At 43.3% G+C, this 19817-nt stretch overlaps 2 protein-coding genes across 6 annotated transcripts in view; both read right to left on the bottom strand.

The window, feature by feature from the left end:
* LOC128113619 (baculoviral IAP repeat-containing protein 1e-like) overlaps positions 1–2995 on the bottom strand; it is a 38521-nt gene extending 35526 nt beyond the window's left edge. Inside the window, exons 1-2 of the mRNA XM_052743435.1 lie at positions 2202–2995; positions 1182–1387 (exon numbers count right to left, since the gene is read on the bottom strand). The gene's annotated coding sequence lies outside the window, so the exon portion shown is untranslated. The remainder of the gene's footprint in view (positions 1–1181; positions 1388–2201) is intronic.
* A 4968-nt stretch (positions 2996–7963) lies between these two features.
* The window catches only part of Cenpk (centromere protein K), a 59831-nt gene continuing 47977 nt past the window's right edge, over positions 7964–19817 (bottom strand). For 4 of the 5 annotated variants that reach the window (XM_052743426.1, XM_052743427.1, XM_052743430.1 and 1 more), the window contains one exon: positions 11306–12557. Coding sequence is in view for 3 of the 5 variants with exons in the window: in XM_052743427.1 (XP_052599387.1) it covers positions 12537–12557 (21 nt within the window). In the remaining 2 variants the exon portion in view is untranslated. Of the gene's footprint in view, positions 10349–11305; positions 12558–19817 lie in introns of those variants that run through there. The other variant, XM_052743428.1, reaches the window with a different exon arrangement.

Raw genomic sequence — 19817 nt, 5'->3', positions numbered from 1 at the left:
TCCCTCTTTTTTTTTTTTTTTTTTTTTTTTTTTAAAGATTTATTTATTTATTTTGTATACAGCATGTATGACCAGAAGAGGGCACCAGATCTCATTACTGATGGTTGTGAGCCACCATGTGGTTGCTGGGAGTTGAACTCAGGACCTCTGGAAGAGCAGTCAGTGCTCTTAACCTCTGAGCCATCTCTCCAGCCCCTTCCTCCCTCTTTTAATAAACGACATTCGGCTGGCACTCGGCATTCAGCCGTGGCGAATGACTCGCTGTCTCTTGTCCCTTATTTTTTAATCCACAGCCCCTCGCTCGGACATGGTGAACGGGTGGTGATAGCGCGGGCGTTATCCCTACATCTTTTCTTCACCTTTTTTTGTTATCATATTTATTTACTTGTTTATTTATTTATTGTTTGTTATTGTTTATTTTTCAAGACAGGGTTTCTCTGTGTAGCCCTGGATGCACTGGAACTTGCATTTTAGACCAGGCCAGGCTGGCCTTGAATCAGAGATCTGCCTGCCTCTGCTGGGACTGGTTTATTTTCTTATACAACACAGGACCACATGTCCTGAGGGCACCACTGCCCTCATCGATTAACACCAAGAAAATACCCCCACAGACTGCCCACAGCCTAATTCTGATGGCAGCAATTCCTGTTTCAGCCTTTGAAGTATTGGTTAGCAGGCATGTGCTTTCCTAACTAAAATGGGTCTTTCAATGAAGCATGCTCTTTCATCTGACACCTAGCAGAGGTTTCCCTTGGAGCAGTTACACATTTGACAACACCTAATGCACCCATAAAGAGTTCTTCTCACTACTGTGTAAAATCCACCCCAGCAACAATCCCTCTGGACTTCTCTCAACCCTCGGGCTACTCAACTCATTTTTTTAGTTATTTTTTCTTATTTCTTTCTAGGTATTTTTACAATTGTCTCTGTATACCCTCCCCTTACAGTCTCCTTAGTGATCATGAGACAAAGGTCATGTTCTTATCTGTAGACACAATTGCCCCACTCTAGCATCCTGTTCCTTCCCTGTAAAGAAGGAACTGGCCATGACTTGGTAGTCTAAGTACTTTCCTTAGTTGCTTTCATTTTCACTAGAAAAACCTGTAGTTACTTTTCCTGTTGCTGGGGTAAAATACTCTGACAAAAGCAGATCACAGAAAACAAGGTTTATTCTGACTTACAGTTTGAAGACATATTTTCACTGGGGCACAGGAGACTTGGTGTCAGGAGCAGGAAGTCAGCCGGTCACAGAGCATCAGCAGCAAGGACGCAGATGAACAGGAAGTGGCACCAAGCTATAAAGTCTCAAGCCTGTCCCCAGTGACCCACTTCCTCCACCAGGCTCCACCTCTTAAAGATTCCAACATCTTACCAAATGACACTCCAGCTGGAAAAAAAAATGCTCAGACACATGAGCTGTTCATGGGAGATTTTTCGCATTCAGAGCACAGCATAAGCCAGGATAAGGTGTCTTTCACTAACATCTATATGTGAATACCTCCCTCCCACACTCTCCTCCTCGTTATCTTCTTTCTTTCCTGAAAAAATGCTTATAAATCTTGTTCTCTGTCTCTGTCTCTGTCTGTCTGTCTGTCTGTCTGTCTGTCTCTCTCTCTCTCTCTCTCTCTCTCTCGTGTGTGTGTGTGTGTGTGTGTGTGTGTGTGTGTATACACATGTCTTAGCTATGGTTACTACTGCTCTGATGGAACCATGACCAAAGCAACTTGGGGAGGAAAGGGTTTATTTCTCTCACAGTTCCATGTAACAGTTCATCATCAAAAGCACTGAAGGCAGGAACTCAAACAGGGCAGGAACCTGGAGGCAGGAGCTGATGCAGAGGCCATGGATTGGTGCTGCTTACTGGCTTGCTCCCCAAGGCTTGCTCAGCCTGCTTTCTTATAGAACCCAGGACCACCAGCCCAGGTATGGCACCACCCACAGTGGGCTGGCTTCCCTATTGATCACTAATTGAGAAAATGCCTTACAGCTGGATCTCATGGAGGCATTTCCTCAACTGAGGCTCCTTCCTCTCTGATAACTCTAACCTGTGTCAGGCTGACATAAGAGTAGTCACTCCACATGCCAGGCCATACACAGATAGAGATTAAAGGACAACTTACGGGAATTGGTTCTTTCTAATTCCAATTTCCACCATGTGGGTTCCAGGGATCCACCAAGGGCACTGTGTTGGTGGCAGGTACCTTGATGCACTGAGACATCTCATTGGTCCAGCCTCTTCTTTCTTTCTTGTTTGATTTTTCTTTTGTTTTCTAATGCAGGATCTAATGGTAGACCTTAAATGGGAACAGTGAAAAAATATCTGAGGCACCAAAAGTCAAATTCCACAGTCAGGGAAGTGACCAGTTGATGCTTGAAGTTACTGCTTTAGTGGGTTAGTCAGGACCTCAGGGAATAACAATGAGTGGGATTTTATTTGAATACTTTAGGATATAGTTAATGTTGTGTGTTACTGTAAGATATTTTCTGTAACACAAATCTAATTGGTCTTAATAATAAAAAACCAGGAGCCAGATATGAGGTAAATGCTGAGAGATCAGAAAGACAAAGAGCAGCCAGCCACAGCCAGCTCTTACCTCGGCAACTCCTCTGCCAAAAAGGGCCAAGCTCTTGTCTCTGTCCACCTTATATTCCTCTCTATGACCTCTCTCTCACTTTCTGTTTCCTCCTACCATGTACTTGGATTAAGGTTGTGTGCCATCACTGCCTGGCCTCTGTGGTTAACTAGTGGCTAGCTCTGCCTTCTGATCTCCAGGCAAGCTTTATTTGTTAGAGCACAAACCAAATGTCATCACATTTTTCCTTTGAAGCTGGTAGTTTCCCCAGCTCTCCCTGGTATCTCCGTCTTCTTCTAGATGGGAATTTAATTGGTCATTTATCGTCTTGCTTGTTTCTCACATATTTTTAAAGATTTACTAATTTCTGGATTTCTTTCCAACTTTTAAATTGTGTGTGTGTGTGTGTGTGTGTGTGTGTGTGTGTGTGTGTGTGTGAGAGAGAGAGAGAGAGAGAGAGAGAGAGAGAGAGAGAGAGATTTTATTCTTTAAATGAGATTGAACCTGTAAGTAAATCTGTTGCAACTCTGTGGGTTGGGTCCCAAGTTTTAGCACCAACATGTGAGTTTTGCAACTCTGGGGAAAGGTGTTCTGACTACCTGGGGAGTAGGGCAACACCTTGAGCTGCTTAGGACATCTCTGGTGGTTGGAGCTGCAAAGAGACAGCCCAACCCTGGAGGGCAAGGTATCCCAGACACCTCGAGCTGCTCAGAGCAGCTCTGCCCTGAGGGTGTCCCAGACACCTGGAGCTGCTTAGGACAGCTGTGACAGCTGGAGCTGCTCAGAGCAGTTCTGCTCTGGAGGTGTCCCAGACACCTGGAGCTGTTTAGCACAGCTGATGGCTGGAGCTGCAAAGAAGCAGCCCAACCCTGGAGGGGAAGTTTTTCTGACTTTTCAGAAAATCAGGCCTGGAACTGCTTCAGCAGTGAAGGATATCCTGACTGTTTGGGAAAGTCAGGGTATACCTGGTGTGATGGGGAATGGTCTCCCCACAGGATATAGCAATCCTGATCCTCTCCTGGAGAGCCACTACTGCTGAGTTTTGCTCAGCCCCTACTTAAGGGGGCTTCCTAGCAAAGCTCTGCTTCTCCTGCCTAAGAAATTGCAAAAATGTAGCAATCTCCTCTGGCTCAGGAGAAAAGTGTTACTTTTTCAGCTCTTTCAGCTCCTCCTTGATCTGTCCACTGAGGGACATCTCAGCAAGAGTCTTCTGTTCAGCTCCTCCTTGCTCTATCCACTGAGGGATGTCTCATCAAGGGTCTTCTCTATGCCAGTGAATAAAGGTCTCACCCAAAACTCTTTTGAGAAAGTTTTTTTGGGAAGGATGAGCCCTGGAGAATAGCTGCCTCTACCAGGGTGGAGAGAACACCTCTTTTTCTAACTGACCAGGCAAGGCGGTCTACATAGGATGTCTTGGGGGTGGACTCAACCAGAGGTTAACTTGGGGCCCAGGGTTCTACTATCCTGATCTGTGATTGGTTGGTTTCACAAGTCAGTTGGCCAGGGGAGAGATGGCTCTGATCTGACTGAGCCAAACTGTGTTTTTTTCTGCACTGATCTGAGCCACCTTTCCCTAGTTCTGGGCTCCAGGGTCAGAGTGGGTTTCTTTAGCCAGCCCCTTTTTCCTACAGAACCCAGGATCTTGAATATGCTGGAAAAGTACTCCCCCACTGAGAAACATCTCCCAGCCTTGTTATTTATTTATTTATTTATTTATTTATTTATTAGATGGTTGCTCAGGCTGACTTTGAAATTGTCTTGCACCCCAAAAAGACCTTGAAATTGGTATCCTTCTGCATCAGCTTTCTGAGTAGCTGACATTATAGTGTGTACCACCACACTTGGCTTCAGCTTTTATATACATTTAACTCTTGTTTGTTTTTTAGAAAGTGTCTCACACTGCAGACCTGACTGGCCTTATGTAAGGATTCCTCAAAAGAATAGAACTGATAGAATGAATTCACACACACACACACACACACACACACACACACACAAAGAGGATTTATTAAAGTGACTTACAAGTTTTGTCTGTGTAATCCAAAAATGGCTGTCTTCTGATGGAAAGGCAAAGAATCTGGTAACTGTTCAGTTCACAAGACTGGATGTCTCAGTAGATTCATTTGGGTGCTGAAATTCCAGAGAATTCCTAGAGATGTGCTAATCTTCAGCCTACATTGATTCCTGACCAAGTAGGTTCTAAACCAGCAAAGGCATGCCTCAGGAACAGGGTAGATGAACTAGCCATGAGAGTGAAGGCAGGCAGGCAAAAGGAGAAGAATTCCTTCTTCTTTTATGTGGGCTGCCACCAGAAAGTATGGCCCAGATTTAGGATGAGTCTTTTGACCTCAAATGATCTGGATTTAGGGTGGACCTTCCCACCTCCAATGATCCAATCAAGAAGATCTCTCTTAGGCACACCCAGCTGAGTGGGTTTTAATTTACTCCAGATGTGGTCAAGTTGATAACCAAAATAAGCCATCAGGGGACTTGAACTTGATATGGACCTTGGGCTTCTCTTGAATCCCTGATCTTCCTGTCTCCCTCCCAAGTGCATGCATAGGAATGTACCATATTCATCTCCTAATAACATTTTTAGATTTAGGTAATTTAACTTCCTACAGTTCTTTCTTGTTCCCTGAAATATATAACCCCCAACTCCAATATTGGATCAGAAGGAACATCTTTCACACCAGTCCGTGTCCGAGTCCACCTGAGCCACATCCAACTTCAGGCTCAATCCAACCCACACATCCTTTCTTTTGCCCTACTTGCTCTATTTATATCAGACACAGAACTAACAAAAGAAGTCTCATCACAAAAATATGAACACTGTGAAAGATCAAGGCAGTAGTCCCCTCCCCACAAATCTACCAGTCCTGTAGAATGTCTCTCAACAAGATTGACCTGGATGAACCGTAGGACACAGAAGTTAAAAGAACAACCATGCACTTGACCAAAGAAGTTTATGGAGAATGTGAGGAGTTTTAAAGATGACACAAAGAAACAGCTCCATGAAAATAAGGAGAAAAAGCTTAAGAAAGAATGCTTGAGTGTTGCCTAAGAACAGAAACCTAAGGCTAACAGACGTGATGAGGACAGTCCAAGACTTAAGAAGGGAATTCAATCAGAAGATAGAAACACTGAGGAAGATTCAATGAAATGAAGATGGAGTTGCAAAACCTAAAAACTCAACTAGAACTCTCAAAGGAAAGCCTGAGGAGTAGAATGAAAAAGCAGAATACAGAACAGCAAGACTCAAAGACAGTGGAAAGCTATAGATCAAATAAGCAAGGACGATCCAAATTACACACACACACACACACACACACACACACACACACACACACACACACACACGGCGAAAGGAACACACAGGAAATGTGGGACACCAAGAAAAGACCCAACTTTTAAATTTTATGAATAGGTGAGGGAGAAGAATCCCAGGTCAATGGCATTGACTAGCTCTCCAACAAGATCATAGAAGAAAACTTACCCAAACTAAGGAAAGATACACCAATACAAAAGATACAAGAAGCACAGGGAACACCAATGGAAAAGAAACTCTTTGTGGCATATTATAATTAAAACATTAAGTATACATAGCCAGGTGGTGGTGGTGCATGCCTTTAATCCCAGAACTAAGGAGGCAGAGACAGGAGGATATCTATGAGTTTGAGGCCAGTCTGGTCTACAAAGTGAATTGCAGGACTTCCAGAGCTGTTACATAGAGAAACCCTGTCTCAAAAAAACAAAACAAACAAACAAACAAACAAAAAATGTTAAATATATGGGGAAAAAAGAGAGAAGATATTGAAAGTATCAGGAGAAAAAACACAAGTCACATATAAAGGAAGACCCACCAGAATAATAGCTGATTTCTCAATGGAAAATGTGAATGCCAGAAGAGCCTGGATCAGTGCATCCCAAGTCCTAAAAGAACCACAACATCCAAACTGGACTAAAATACTGAGCAAAACTATCTGCCATAGTTGAGTAGGAATTTTCCATGGTATAAACAGCCCAAAAAATTATATTCAACAAACTAAAACTAAATTAAAAAAGGAGGCAATATTTCAGGCTGAAGAGAGGGATCAATACAGCTAAGAGAATGCAGAAACTTGAAGATATAATTACCAAAATACAAAGTACCACTGAGAACACCAACAACACCAGAAATCAACAAAATGAATGTAGTCAACATTTCAATAATAACTTCAGATATTAATGGCCCCAATTCTCCAATCAAATGATGCAGGCTGCCTGAGTGGATCAAAAACATAAAGTCCTACACGCCTTTAATTCTAGAACTCAGGAGTCAGAGGCAGACAGATCTCTGTGAGTTCGAGGCCAGCCTGGTCTACAGAGCTAGTTCCAGGACAACCAGATCTGGTACAGAGAGAAACTCTGTCTCAAAAAACAAAGTGATGATAATAATAATAATAATAATAATAATAATAATAATAATAATAATAAGTCTATCAGTAACACATCTTAGCTGATTTAAAGATAGGCACCTATTTCGAGTAAAAGGATGGATAATAGCACCCCAATTAAATGAAAACTCATGAGGTCTCAACCCTATACAAAGAACTACAGGAAACTAGGGGATGCTGATTATGGGAGAAATAGTCTTCCCCAGGGAAGAGCACACCAATTGGTTATCTAATACCAATCTGAGCCAACATCTGTGGCTCCTGTTGTAACCAAGGACCATGTAGATTCCCAGGGTCTGGGCTGCCACCTGGGGCTATGTTGGTGTCTGAGGACTGAGCTCTCACCAGGAACATGCAGTCTGGGTGGCCTGTGCTACCACCTAGGGCCATGGTGACATCCAGACCCAGGTTGCTGCTGAGAACCATGTCTGGGTCAATGGTCCTACTGCAGCCAGGATCTGTGTTGAAGTCTATGGCCCATATTGTTACTGAGAGCCATGTGGAGGCCTGGAGTCCAGTCAGCCACCCGAGTCCATGTCAGTGGCCAAGGGACATGCTGCAGCCAGGGCCAAGCAGATTAGAGTGGTCTGCACTGCCACCTGGGGCAGTGGTGACATCCAGATCAGGTTGCTGACAGACAAGCATCATGTCTGGGTCCATGGTCCCACCACAGGCGGGGTCTGTGTTGCTACCAAAGGTTACAGGAAAACCTGGGATCCCGGCCACAACCTGTGGCCTTGCTTGTGTCTGGGAGCCATGCCACCACCAGAGGCATCCTGATCTGAGTGGCCTGTGCTTCTATCCAGAGCCAGGATCTGTTCCACTACCAAGCCACTGCCGAGGACCATGTCTCTGGTCCATGTTGCCTCATGGAGCCATAGGAACCAAGAATGATAGAATCAGAGGACCATGCTGATGAACCAGATATTGGTGAAATTATTAAGGCCACTCCACATAGTTAAAAGGGAGGTTTATTTTGTGGAGTAACTTACAAGTGAATGGATAGTTTACAGAGTCTGGGAAAGGCGTGGTGCAGTCCGGCGGTGTTCTCTGGAGAACTCTGCTCGGTCTACCTCCAGCGTCCAGGGTCCAGGAACCAAGAGAGCCGGCGCATCCGGATCTCGGCTCTTCAGGGTCCTCTCTTGGCCCTGCCTAGTAGGTGTGACAGTTACCGAAGCCTCAATGGGGGTTGGAACTTTCAGATCAAAGTTGGAATGGCTACCCACTACACTCTACAAAGTATGGGGTTTCATGATGGCACTTCCCAACATGTATCTGCTAGACTTGGATCATGGCAATGGTTATATAAGTGTGTGTGTGTGTGTGTGTGTGTGTGTGTGTACCATGCCATGGCCTGCTTATGAAGGTCAGAAGACAACTTGTGGGAGTCTGTTCTCTTTCCAATATGTGGTCTTGGGGATTGAACTCAGGCTATCAAGCTTGCTGGTGTTGTCCGAAATTCAGGTGGCATCTTCTTGTTGTTGTTCCATATCTTCTTTGGAGATCTTGGGAGTCATTGCTAGGAGGTGGGAGTCTCTGTTTGTTATAGTAAGCTTTTTATCAAATAATTTAAATGCCATATTCATCAGATCTTTGAGGACCATTATGTATTAAATATATCTGAGCTAAACAAATCTAGGCCTAATCTTGAAAACATCTCTCAGTTGGGTAACAATAACCAGGCCAATTTGTTATCCTGTAGATATATTAGTCAAATGAACCTCTCAGGTTCTGTTTTATTTATTTTTAATAGCTTATAATTAAATAAGATTTAACAGTTTATGCTTTAAACTAATATCTGGATAGCTGGATGACTAGCATTAATTTGCATTCCTTAACATAGAGAAAATGTAAACTCAGACATTCAAAACCAAACATACATGTGGCCACATTTTCATTCATACCTACAGAGTAGACAGACATTTTTAAAACTATGAACCTTTGGAGTCTCAATGTAACAGCAGAATAGCAAGAAAAAGAAATCAGAAACATGTTTTATCTTTTATATATCTCAAATCATTTTTTATCATTACTTAAGTATTTTCATCCTCAGACCTTCATAACTTGCTTTTACACATTCCAATAACTTGCATTTCACATATTTTTCTTTCCAAAACATTCTTTTTTATATTCCCATACCTAAAACCTTTACGTCTTAGACCTCACATAAACTTGCTTATACTCAAACCTCACAACTTACTTGAACTTTAAAGTACTTAAAGTTCCACATTTTTATACCTCAAACTACTTCCTTAGACCCAAAAATCATTTATTTAAACTTTTATCTTCATATCTCAGGCCTTTATAATCTTATAAAAACATTACATTCTAAAATATTTTTTATTTAATTCATTGAGTTATCCTCTTGGAATTTGATACAGTTTTTTTTCTTATCTTACCCAATAATAATTTGTAACCAATTCTCTTAAATGATGGTGAGTATTTGTAACCCATTGAATTCAAATGACCAAAATGGATGTATTTTTTTTCCTGTGGGAACAAAAGCATATTTTTTTAAACCTAATATATCTTTAACATTTTTTAAGCATTACCAGGACAGAGAAGGGTTAAGGTGGAAAGCTAATGACAAACTTGGCTCAGGAAGGAAGGGAGGGTGATTTAGATTCACAGAGTGTAGGAAGTTAAGTCCCCACTACCCCCAGGCTGAGCAAGTGATCGTGGTGGTCGCTCAGCTCCTATATGGCCAACAGGTCACGCCCTGCTCCTCCATGCCGAGCCCGCCACGCCATGCACGCGCCTGCCCCCCTGAGGCAGCGTGCTTGCCCCCTCCAGATGGTGCTGCCCTGCGCACCCCCACCCCTCGAGGGCTGCAGGGACCAGGCATCCTGCCCCTGTCTCCAGCAGTCAACCTCCACCACCCAGGCCCAGGATGTGTGGAGGGCTGTTCTCTGGGAACTCACCTCCCTGCTCAGGGAGGGCCCACTGGAAGCCCCAGTCTCAGATCTTCCCAGGGGCCAGGGAGTGGCCCCGCTGATGAGCGTCCCCCACCCACCAGTGCTGCAGGTCTGATAGCAATAAGGAAGGCTAGTAGTCAGAAACAAGTAACATCTGCCTAGCCGTAAGAACCGCCTTACCAGGATCAGGAGGTCTTTGTTTGTGCTTTCCTTCCCCCCTCCGATCCGCAGACCCTTTGCGCTAGGGTCTTCAGGAACCGCAGGGAGCTCTTCCGCTGCCAGCAGCAGAGGTTCCCTCCAGGGAATGAGTGACATTGTCAGAGGCTCATTCTGCACTGCAAAAGGTGACAAAGTTCCCCTTGTGAATCAATCCTTCTACTGTGAGCAGTGGCTCGCACATCCTTCCAGTATGCTGGGCCAGGGTCTAGGGGAGAAAAGGGAGACTGTCCTACAGTGTCCATCTTAATCAACAATAAGAACAATTAACATGCTACACACAAGACCAAGGGCACACCAAAACAAACTTTGCTCCAAGAGACAATCAACAAAGTTCCAAGAACAATGACAGGCTGATGTGGTCTGGAGGGAGCAACCCTCCAGGCTCAGTCACACCAAAAACAGTCTGGATTTGAGGCTCTCAGTCCTCAGTTGAACAGACGGGGGGTGGGGGTGGGGGTGGGGGGGTAGGGAGGTGGGGGGGTGGGGGGTGCGTGGGGCGTTTACCCAACCACCCCCACAGTTCCCCAGTGGGGGGGTGGGGGGGTGGGGAGGTGGGGGGGTGCGTGGGGCGTTTACCCAACCACCCCCACAGTTCCCCAGAGTTTTCTTGAGTGCGAGCAGCAGGAAATATTAGATAGAAGGATTTGTTGCAGAGAATATCGAGGAGATAAACAGCTAGAAAATAAAGGATAGCCTCGAGAGGGCCTGGAACCTATTCCAATGGGCCCGACTGTCTCTGGCCCAGGGTTTTTATAGAGACGCCAAGGGGTGGAGCAAAAGACCTCCTCCCCCAGCACAGCCAAGTGCAGACCATCCCAGACACCTGCACTCAGGCCCGTGGTCTAATCATCCTCTATGCGGACCTGCTGGGTAAAGCGAGAACGGGCTCCCACACACATCCCCATCTCCAGGGCTCAGACCACCATGATCCCGGCACACAGGCACTGACTATTACTGGACCACTTCACAGATCTAGCGTGCCTCAGAAAATAAATGTACAGAGCCACACAAAGACAAGGACAAACAAAGACACACAGAAACTTACTGGCCGGTTAGAAAGCCCTCAGATTAGGGTCTGGGGGAAGCAGGGGATCCCGGACGAACCCCAAAATGTTGTGCCCAGGTTGCAAGACCCCCAAGCAAGACCACCACAGAGCCAATATCCGATGCAAGCACACAGAGGTTTTTAATAACAAAACAAGCAAGCTTGGTCCGTGTCCAACATCTGACACAGCGGGTGGAGGAGAACGGCCCCCTGGGCACTCACTTTAAGGGGTTTATATAGGAAAGGTTTACATGCAACTTGGGATTGGATGAGGCGGGTAGGGGTGGGGTAGTTCTTTGAAGTTACTGACTGAACTATAAGCATGAGGTTACTGATGGCTAACAGGATTCAGGGTATCTACAGAGACATAAATGTTTTACTCCCTATGTCCTGCTTTTGTTGAAACCAGGATATATATATTCAGATTTATTGTTCCAGTCCTACTCTCCTCTGAGGTCAGTTGAGTCTCTTACTCTTTATATCTTGTTTTTCCAAGTCCAGGATACATAGATTTATTGTCCCAGCCTTATAAGTTCAACTTCTGGTCACTTCTAAAACTGCTGGTCAGCAAATACCTTTGGAGGAGGGGAGGGGGAAGTGTCTCTCAAGATGGCTACTGATTTTCCCCTTTCAGCTGGCAGGTGCCCTTACCCACTGAGCTCTCTCACCAGCCCCTTGACCTTCTCCTTCTTCCTCCTCCTCCTCCTCCTCTTCTCTTAAAGATTTATTTTTTACATGTATGAATGAATACATATGTGCACCATGTCCATGCCTGTGGAAGTCAGAAGAGGGCGTCCAATCCCTGGAACTAGTTAGGATGTGGGTGCTGGTAACCGAATCCAGGTCTTCTGCCAGAGCATCAAATGCTCTAAACCACTGACCTATCTCTCGAGCCCCCTGACATTTTTTTATTGGAGGTCTCTTATTGACCTTGCTTCCATAAGAGCCACCAGCAGAGGAAGAGGAGGGAGACCTGTTGGTGCCAGAAAGGGTCATTTCACAACATTCCATTTGCCACAGAACTAAACAGTCACTACTGTGGATAGAAGTTGACAGTATGGAACTAAGTAGGAGCAATTAGAGGTGTCTAAAGTTGACTCAGTGACCCCCTCAAACTGGATATCTGGTATGGGTGGGTAGGGGCGTGCGGGCTTAGTCTGAACAGGGCTGTTTCTCTTTCGATGGGGCAGGGTCTGGCTGGGGAGCCTCATGAGGAACTGTAGGTGAGGGAAGACACTGTGAAGGAACACTGACAGTAGGCTTAACAGGAGCAGAAGTGCCTGACGCTCGCTTTCTTCTCTGAGCAGCAGGAGACGACGGTGTGCTGGACTCTTCATCACTATTGTCGTCACCAGTCTTTGCAGCACGACTGCAATTAAAACAAAAACAACATGGGATAGCATCAATCTTCTTTTGTTTATTTATTTATTTACTTTTATCTTATGTGCATTCGTATTTTGCCTGCAGGTAAGTCTGTGTAGAGTGTCAGATCTTGGAGTTACAGACAGTTGTTCCCTGCCATGTGGATGCTGAGATTTGAACCCAGATTCTTTGGGAGAACAGTCAGTGCCCTTAACTGCTGAGACATCTTTTCAGCCCATGAATCTTCTTTTTATATGCCAGTTTTAAAACAGTAAAATCTCATTAAACAGAAAGAAAACAAACATAAAACCACGACTGACTTTTCAGATTTATGTTGATTACAACTTTCTCAGCTGGATGTGGTCTTGGTCTTAGCTCAGACTCTATTCCTACCACTAGGGAAGCTGAGATAGACAGACTGCCGAGAGTAGGAAGCCAGTCTGGGTTACACAGTGAGTTCCAACCAGCTTGAGCTTCCTACCAGGTAAGACCGTCTCAAAACCAAGTGGGACTAGTCAGCTGATTAAGTGTACTGCTACTCCTCCATAGGACCAGAATCAGTTTCCAGCACTGACATCAGGACCTCACAAACACCTGGAACTCTAACTCCAAAGATCTGACACTTCTGTCCTCCATGGACACCTGCACACATGTGGGAGTCACACACACACACACACACACACTCTCTCTCTCTCTCTCTCTCTCTCTCTCTCTCTCTCTCTCTCTCTCTCTCTCTAAAACAAAACCTAAACAAAATGTAAGTTTTTGGTGTATGTACATTCTAAGGCAGGCTGTTTAAGTTAATCTTTTCCAAACCTGAGTCCCTAAGCACAACAGAAAACACAAGTAATATGCTGAGTACAAGAAACAGCAACAATAACGAAATCACAGAACAAGGCTTAATTAGCCAATTTTAATAACTACATAGCTGAGAAGCTTGGGCATTTTTGTTGTTGTTTTGCTCCATGTCTGAAATCTCAATACTCAGAAGGATTAGAAGTTTAAGATCATCCCCAGCAACATACTGAGTTTGAGGCTAGCTTAGGCTACATGAGACTCTAGTTAAAAAAAAAAAAAAAGATTTAGTCATATTAGCTGTGGCACAGGTTAGATACAAGTCACTCAGAAATGGGGCTGGACAGTTGTGTAGTGGTGGTGCACACCTTTAATCCCAGCACTCAGGAGGCAGAGGCAGGCAGATCTCTTGTGAGTTCGAGGCCAGCCTGGTTTACAGAGCAAGTTCCAGGCCAGCCAAGGCTACACAGAGAAACCTTGCCTTGAGAAAAAAAGAAAGAAATGGGGCTAGAGTCATGATTCAAGATTAAGAGCACTGGCTGCTCTTCTAGAGAACCTGGATTCAATTCCCAGAACCCAGATGTGGCTCACAACTGTCTGCAACTTTAGTTCCAGGGGATCTGATACCGTCTTCTAGTTTCCATGGGCACCAGGCATGCATGTGACGCACAGACATACAGCAAGGCAGAACACCCACATACACAAACATTTTTAAAAAGAAAAAGCCAGACATAGTGGTGCCAGAGTCCAGCTCCAGATGAGGGCAGGGTCTGAAGATGGGTGGATGCAAGAGTGGCGACGGGGCAATCAGACACGGGGTAGATACTTCTTCTTCTTCTTCTTCTTTTTTTTTTTTAATAACTGCTTCGTCATTAGCTCATGCTTACCACTGACTAGCTCTTACATTTAAACTCAGCCCATTTCTGTTCATCTATATGTTGCCACATGTTCTGTGACTTTACCTGTGTACCATCACATGCTGCTCCTTGGGTAGCTGGCTGGCATCCCCTGACTCAGCCTTCCAGCCTTCCCACAAGTCTCCTTGTTTGCTTATCTCGCCTATACTTCCTGCCTGGCTACTGGCCAATCAGTGTTTTATTTATCAATCAATCAGAGTAATACATTTGCAGCACACAGAGTGATATCCACAGCACTTCTGAGTACGCCTTCATAACCTTTGGAATTTATCATGCCAAAATTCATACTAATCCAAAATATTTTGGAGACCTGCTGTTGTTTCGTTAGTCTGAAAAGAAGATACAATGATCATGATCAGCAGGACTAAGAAGTTTAATAGGCGCTGCTTTAGTTGGTTGACGTCACATGGTCATCTAATCAAGATGAAGTCATTTGGCATGTATGTTTTCTTAAGTTTAGTAAAAATGGCTGCCAGCCACATGTTTGTTTCTGTCTTAATGAGGTCAACAGCCAAGATGGAGGCAAGCCACATGATTGTGATTTCAAAATATGTATTTTCCTAGTAGATCTATTTTGGTTGTGAGTCTTGCCTTTAATGGCTGAACCATCTCTCCAGCCCTAGATCTATTTTTAAAACAAGAATCGAATCCAAGTTACATATACAGTATATGCTAAACATGAGTTGAATCACATAAATAGTTTATTGTAGAAAATTTAGATTACTCATGTATAGATTTTAACTATAATCCTTTTGTTAGAAGTTTTAAACTAAATTTTTGTTACAGATTTTATAATTTTTTTTCTTTTTATTCTTTTTTTTCCTTTATTAAGAAATTTTCTACTCACTCTACATACCACCCACAGATCCCACCTCCTCCCTCCTCCCACCCCCTAGCCCTCTCTCCCAAGCCACCCCACATCCCCACATCTCCCAAATCAAGGTCTCCCATGGGGAGTCAGCAGAGCCCAGCACACTGAGCCTAGGCAGGTCCAAGCCCCTTCCTACTGCACCAAGGCTGCGCAAGGCATCACACCACAGGCACCAGATTCCCAAAAGCCTGCCCATGCACCAGGGATGGATCCTGATCCCCCTGCCTGGGTGCCCCCAAACAGTTCGAGCCAAACAACAGTCTTCCATAACCAGAGGGCCTAGTCCAGTCCCGTGGGGGCTCCACAGCCACTAGTCTACACTTCATAGGCTTCCTCTAGTGTGGCCAGTCATCTCTCCACATCTTACCATCATGATCTCGATGTCCCCCGCCTGCAGAATCCCTCCTCTCTCTCATCGATTGGATTCCTGGAGCTCAGCCTGGCACCTGGCTGTGGATCTCTTGCATCTGCCTCCATCAGTCACTGGACAAAGGCTCTATGATGACAGTTAGGGTATTCGCTAGACTGGTCACCAGGGTAGACCAGACCAGGCACCCTCTCGACCACTGCCAGCAGTCCAAGGCAGGGTCATCCTTGTGGATTCCTGAGAGCCTCCCCAGCACCCTGCCTCTTTCTATTCCCATGATGTCCTCATCTATCATGGTATCTCCCTCTCTGCCCTCCCACTCTGTCCCTGTTCCAGCTCGACCCTCCCATTTCCCTATGTTCTCATTCCCCACTCCTTGCCCTCTGCCACCCCCCACACCCAGTCCATTCATGTAGATCTCATTCACTTCTTCACTGGGTCATCCATGTGACCCTCCTAAGGTCTTTCCCTGTTAGCTAGCTTCTCTGGAGCTGTGGGTTGCAGTCTGGACATCCCTTCCCTCATATCTAGTATCCACTTATGAGTGAGTACATACTATGTTTGTCCTTCTGAGTCTGGGTTACCTCACTCAGGATGATATTTTCTAGTCCCATCCATTTGCCTGCAAATTTCATGATAACATTGTTCTTTACTGCTGAGTAGTACTCCATTGTGTATATGTGCCACATTTTCTTTATCCATTCTTCAGTTGAGGGGCATCTAGGTTGTTTCCAGGTTCTTGCTATTACGAATAATGCTGATATGAACATAGTTGAGCATGTGTCCTTGTGGTAAGATTGAGCATTCCTTGGGTATATTCCCAAGAGTGGTATAGCTGGGTCTTGAATAACACTTATTCCCAATTTTCTGAGAAACTGCCATACTGATTTCCAGAGTGGCTGTACAAGTTTGCATTCCCACCAACAGTGGAGGAGTGTTCCCCTTGCTCCACATCCTTTCCAACATAGGCTGTCTTCAGTGTTTTTGATCTTAGCCATTCTGACAGGTGTAAGATGGTATCTCAGAGTTGTTTTGATTTGCATTTCCCTGATGACTAAGGATGTTGAGCAATTCCTTAAATGTCTTTCAGCCATTTGAGATTCTTATGTTAAGAATTCTCTGTTCAGCTCTGTAGCCCATTTTTTAATTGAATTGTTCAGTATTTTGAAGTCTAGCTTTTTGAGTTCTTTATATTTTGGAGATCAGCCCTCTGTAAGATGTGGGGTTGGTGAAGATCTTTTCCCATTCTGTAGGCTGTCATTTTGTCTTATTGACCATGTCCTACCCTCTACAAAAGCTTCTCAGTTTTAGGAGGTCCCATTTATTAATTGTTGCTCGCAGTGTCTGTGCTACTGGTGTTATATTTAGGAAGTGGTCTCCTGTGCCAATGTGTTCAAGACTACTTCCTATTTTCTCTTCTATCAAGTTCAGTGTAACTGGATTTATGTTGAGGTCTTTGATCCACTTGGACTTGAGTTTTGTGCATGGCAACAGACATGGATCTATTTGCAATCTTTTGCATGTTGACATCCAGTTATGCCAACACCATTTGTTGAAGATGCTTTCTTTTTTCCATGGTACTGTTTTGGCTTCTTTGTCAAAAATCGTATGTTCATAGGTATGTGGATTAATGTCAGGGTCTTCAATTCGATTACATTGGTCCACGTGTCAGTTTTTATGCCAGTACCAAGCTGTTTTTATTACTATAGCTCTATAGTAGAGCTTGAGGTCAGGGATCGTGATGCCTCCAGAAGTTGCTTTATTATACAGGATTCTTTTAGCTATCCTAGGTTTTTTGTTTTTCCATATAAAGTTAAGTATTGTTCTTTCCAAGTCTGTGAAGAATTGTGTTGGAATTTTGATGGGGATTGCATTGAATCTGTAGATTGCTTTTGGTAAGATTGCCATTTTTACTATGTTAATTCTACCTATCCATGAGCATGGGAGATCCTTCCATTTTCTGATATCTTCGTTGATTTCTTTCTTCAGAGACTTAAAGTTTTTATCATATAGGTCTTTCACTTGCTTAGTTAGAGTTACCCCAAGGTATTTTATATTATTTGTGGCTACTGTAAAGGGTGATGTTTCTCTGATTTCTTTCTCAGCCCATTTATCATTTGTATATAGGAGGGCTACTGATTTTTTTGAGTTAATCTTGTATCCTGCCACCTTACTGAAGGAGTTTATCAGCTGTAGGAGTTCCCTGGTAGAATTTTTGGGGAACTTATGTATACTATCATATCGTCTGCAAATAGTGAAAGTTTGACTTCTTCCTTTCCAATTTGTATCCCCTTGATCTCCCTTTGTTGTCTTATTGCTCTAGCTAGAACTTCAAGTACTATGTTGAATAAGTATGGGGAGAGTGGACAGCCTTGTCTTGTTCCTGATTTTAGTGGAATTGCTTTGAGTTTCTCTCCATTTAACTTGATATTGGCTGTTAGCTTGCTATAAATTACCTTTATTATGTTTAGGTATGTTCCTTGTATTCCTGATCTCCCTAGAACCTTTAACATGAAGGGGTGTTGGATTTTGTCAAAGGTTTTTTCAGCATCCAAGGAGATGATCATGTGGTTTTTTTCTTTCAGTTTGTTTACATGGTGTATTACATTAACAGATTTTCAGATGTTGAACCATCCTTGCATCCCTGGGATGAAGCCTACTTGGTCATGGTGGATAATTTTTTTGATGTGTTCCTGGATTCGGTTAGCCAGTATTTTATTGAGTATTTTTGTATCAATGTTCATGTGGGAGATTGGTATGTAATTCTCTTTCTTTGTTGCATCTTTGTGTGGTTTGGGTATTAGGGTAAATGTAGCCTCAGAAAAAGAATTTGGAAAGATTCCTCCTGTTTCTTTTCTGTGGAACAATTTGAAGAGTATTGGTATTAGCTCTTTTTTGAAAATCTGGTAGAATTCTGCACTGAAACCATCTGGTCCTGGGCTTTTTTTTTTGGTTGGGAGATTTTTAATGACCATTTCTATTTCCTTAGGGGTTATTGGTCTATTTAAATAGTTTATCTGGTCTTCATTTAACTTTGGTATGGAGCACCTATCCAGAAAATCGTCCATTTCTTTCAGATTTTCCAATTTTGTGGAGTACAGGTTTTTGAAGTATGACCTGATGATTCTCTGGATTTCCTTGTTGTCTGTTGTTATGTCTCCCTTTTCATTTCTGATTTTGTTAATTTGGATGCTCTCTCTCTGCTTTTTGGTTAATTTGGATAAGTGCTTATCTAGCTTGTTGATTTTCTCAAAGAACCAACCAACTTTGTCTCATTGACTCTTTGTATTGTTCTCTTTGTTTCTATTTTATTGATTTTAGCTCTCAATTTGATTATTTCCTGGTGTCTGTTTCTCCTGGGTGAGTTTGCTTCTTATTGTTCTAGAGCTTTCAGTTGTGCTGTGTGAGATTTCTCCAACTTCTTTATGTGGGCATTTAGAGCTATGAATTTTCCTCTTAGCACTGCTTTCATAGTGTCCCATAAGTTTTGGAATGTTGTACATTCATTTTCATTGAATTCTAGAAAATATTTAATTTCTTTCTTTACTTGGTTCCTTGACCCATTGGTGATTCAATTGGGCATCATTCAGCTTCCATGAGATTGTAGGCTTTCTGTAATTTTTGTTGTTGTTGAAATCTAACTTTAAGCCATGGTAGTCTGATAAAATGCAGGAGGTTATTTCAATTTTTTTGTACCTGTTGAGATTTGCTTTGTGACCAAGCATGTGGTTGATTTTGGAGAAGGTTCCATGGGGTGCTAAAAAGAAGGTATATTCTTTTGTGTTAGGGTGGAATATTCTGTAGATATCTATTAAGTTCATTTGAGTCATAATGTCTGTTAGTTCCCTTATTTCTCTGTTAAGTTTCTGTCTGGCAGACCTGTCCATTGGTGAGAGTGGGGTTTGATGTGCAATTTAAGCTTTAGTAATGTTTCTTTTATGAATGTAGGTGCCCTTGTATTTGGGGCATAAATATTCAGAATTGAGACCTTATCTTGTTGGATTTTCCCTGAAATAAATATGTAATGTCCTTCCTGATCTCTTTTGATTGATTTTAGTTTGAAGTCTATTTTATTAGATATTAGGATAGCTACACCAGCTTGTTTCTTAAATCCATTTGATTGGAAAGTCTTTTCCCAGTCTTTTATTCTGAGGTAGTGTCTGTCTTTGAAGTTGAGGTGTGTTTCTTGTATGCAGCAAATGGATGGATCTTGTTTTCGTATCCATTCTGTTAGCCTGTGTCTTTTTATAGCTGAATTGATATTAATGGATATTAATGACAAGTTATTGTTAATTCCTATTATTTTTTGGTGGTAGT

The sequence above is a fragment of the Peromyscus californicus genome, unplaced genomic scaffold (assembly GCF_007827085.1).
Source record: "Peromyscus californicus insignis strain IS unplaced genomic scaffold, ASM782708v3 Scaffold_18__1_contigs__length_77618521, whole genome shotgun sequence".
In the NCBI taxonomy this organism is placed as follows: domain Eukaryota; kingdom Metazoa; phylum Chordata; class Mammalia; order Rodentia; family Cricetidae; genus Peromyscus; species Peromyscus californicus.
This window is presented reverse-complemented; position numbering and strand designations above follow the sequence as displayed.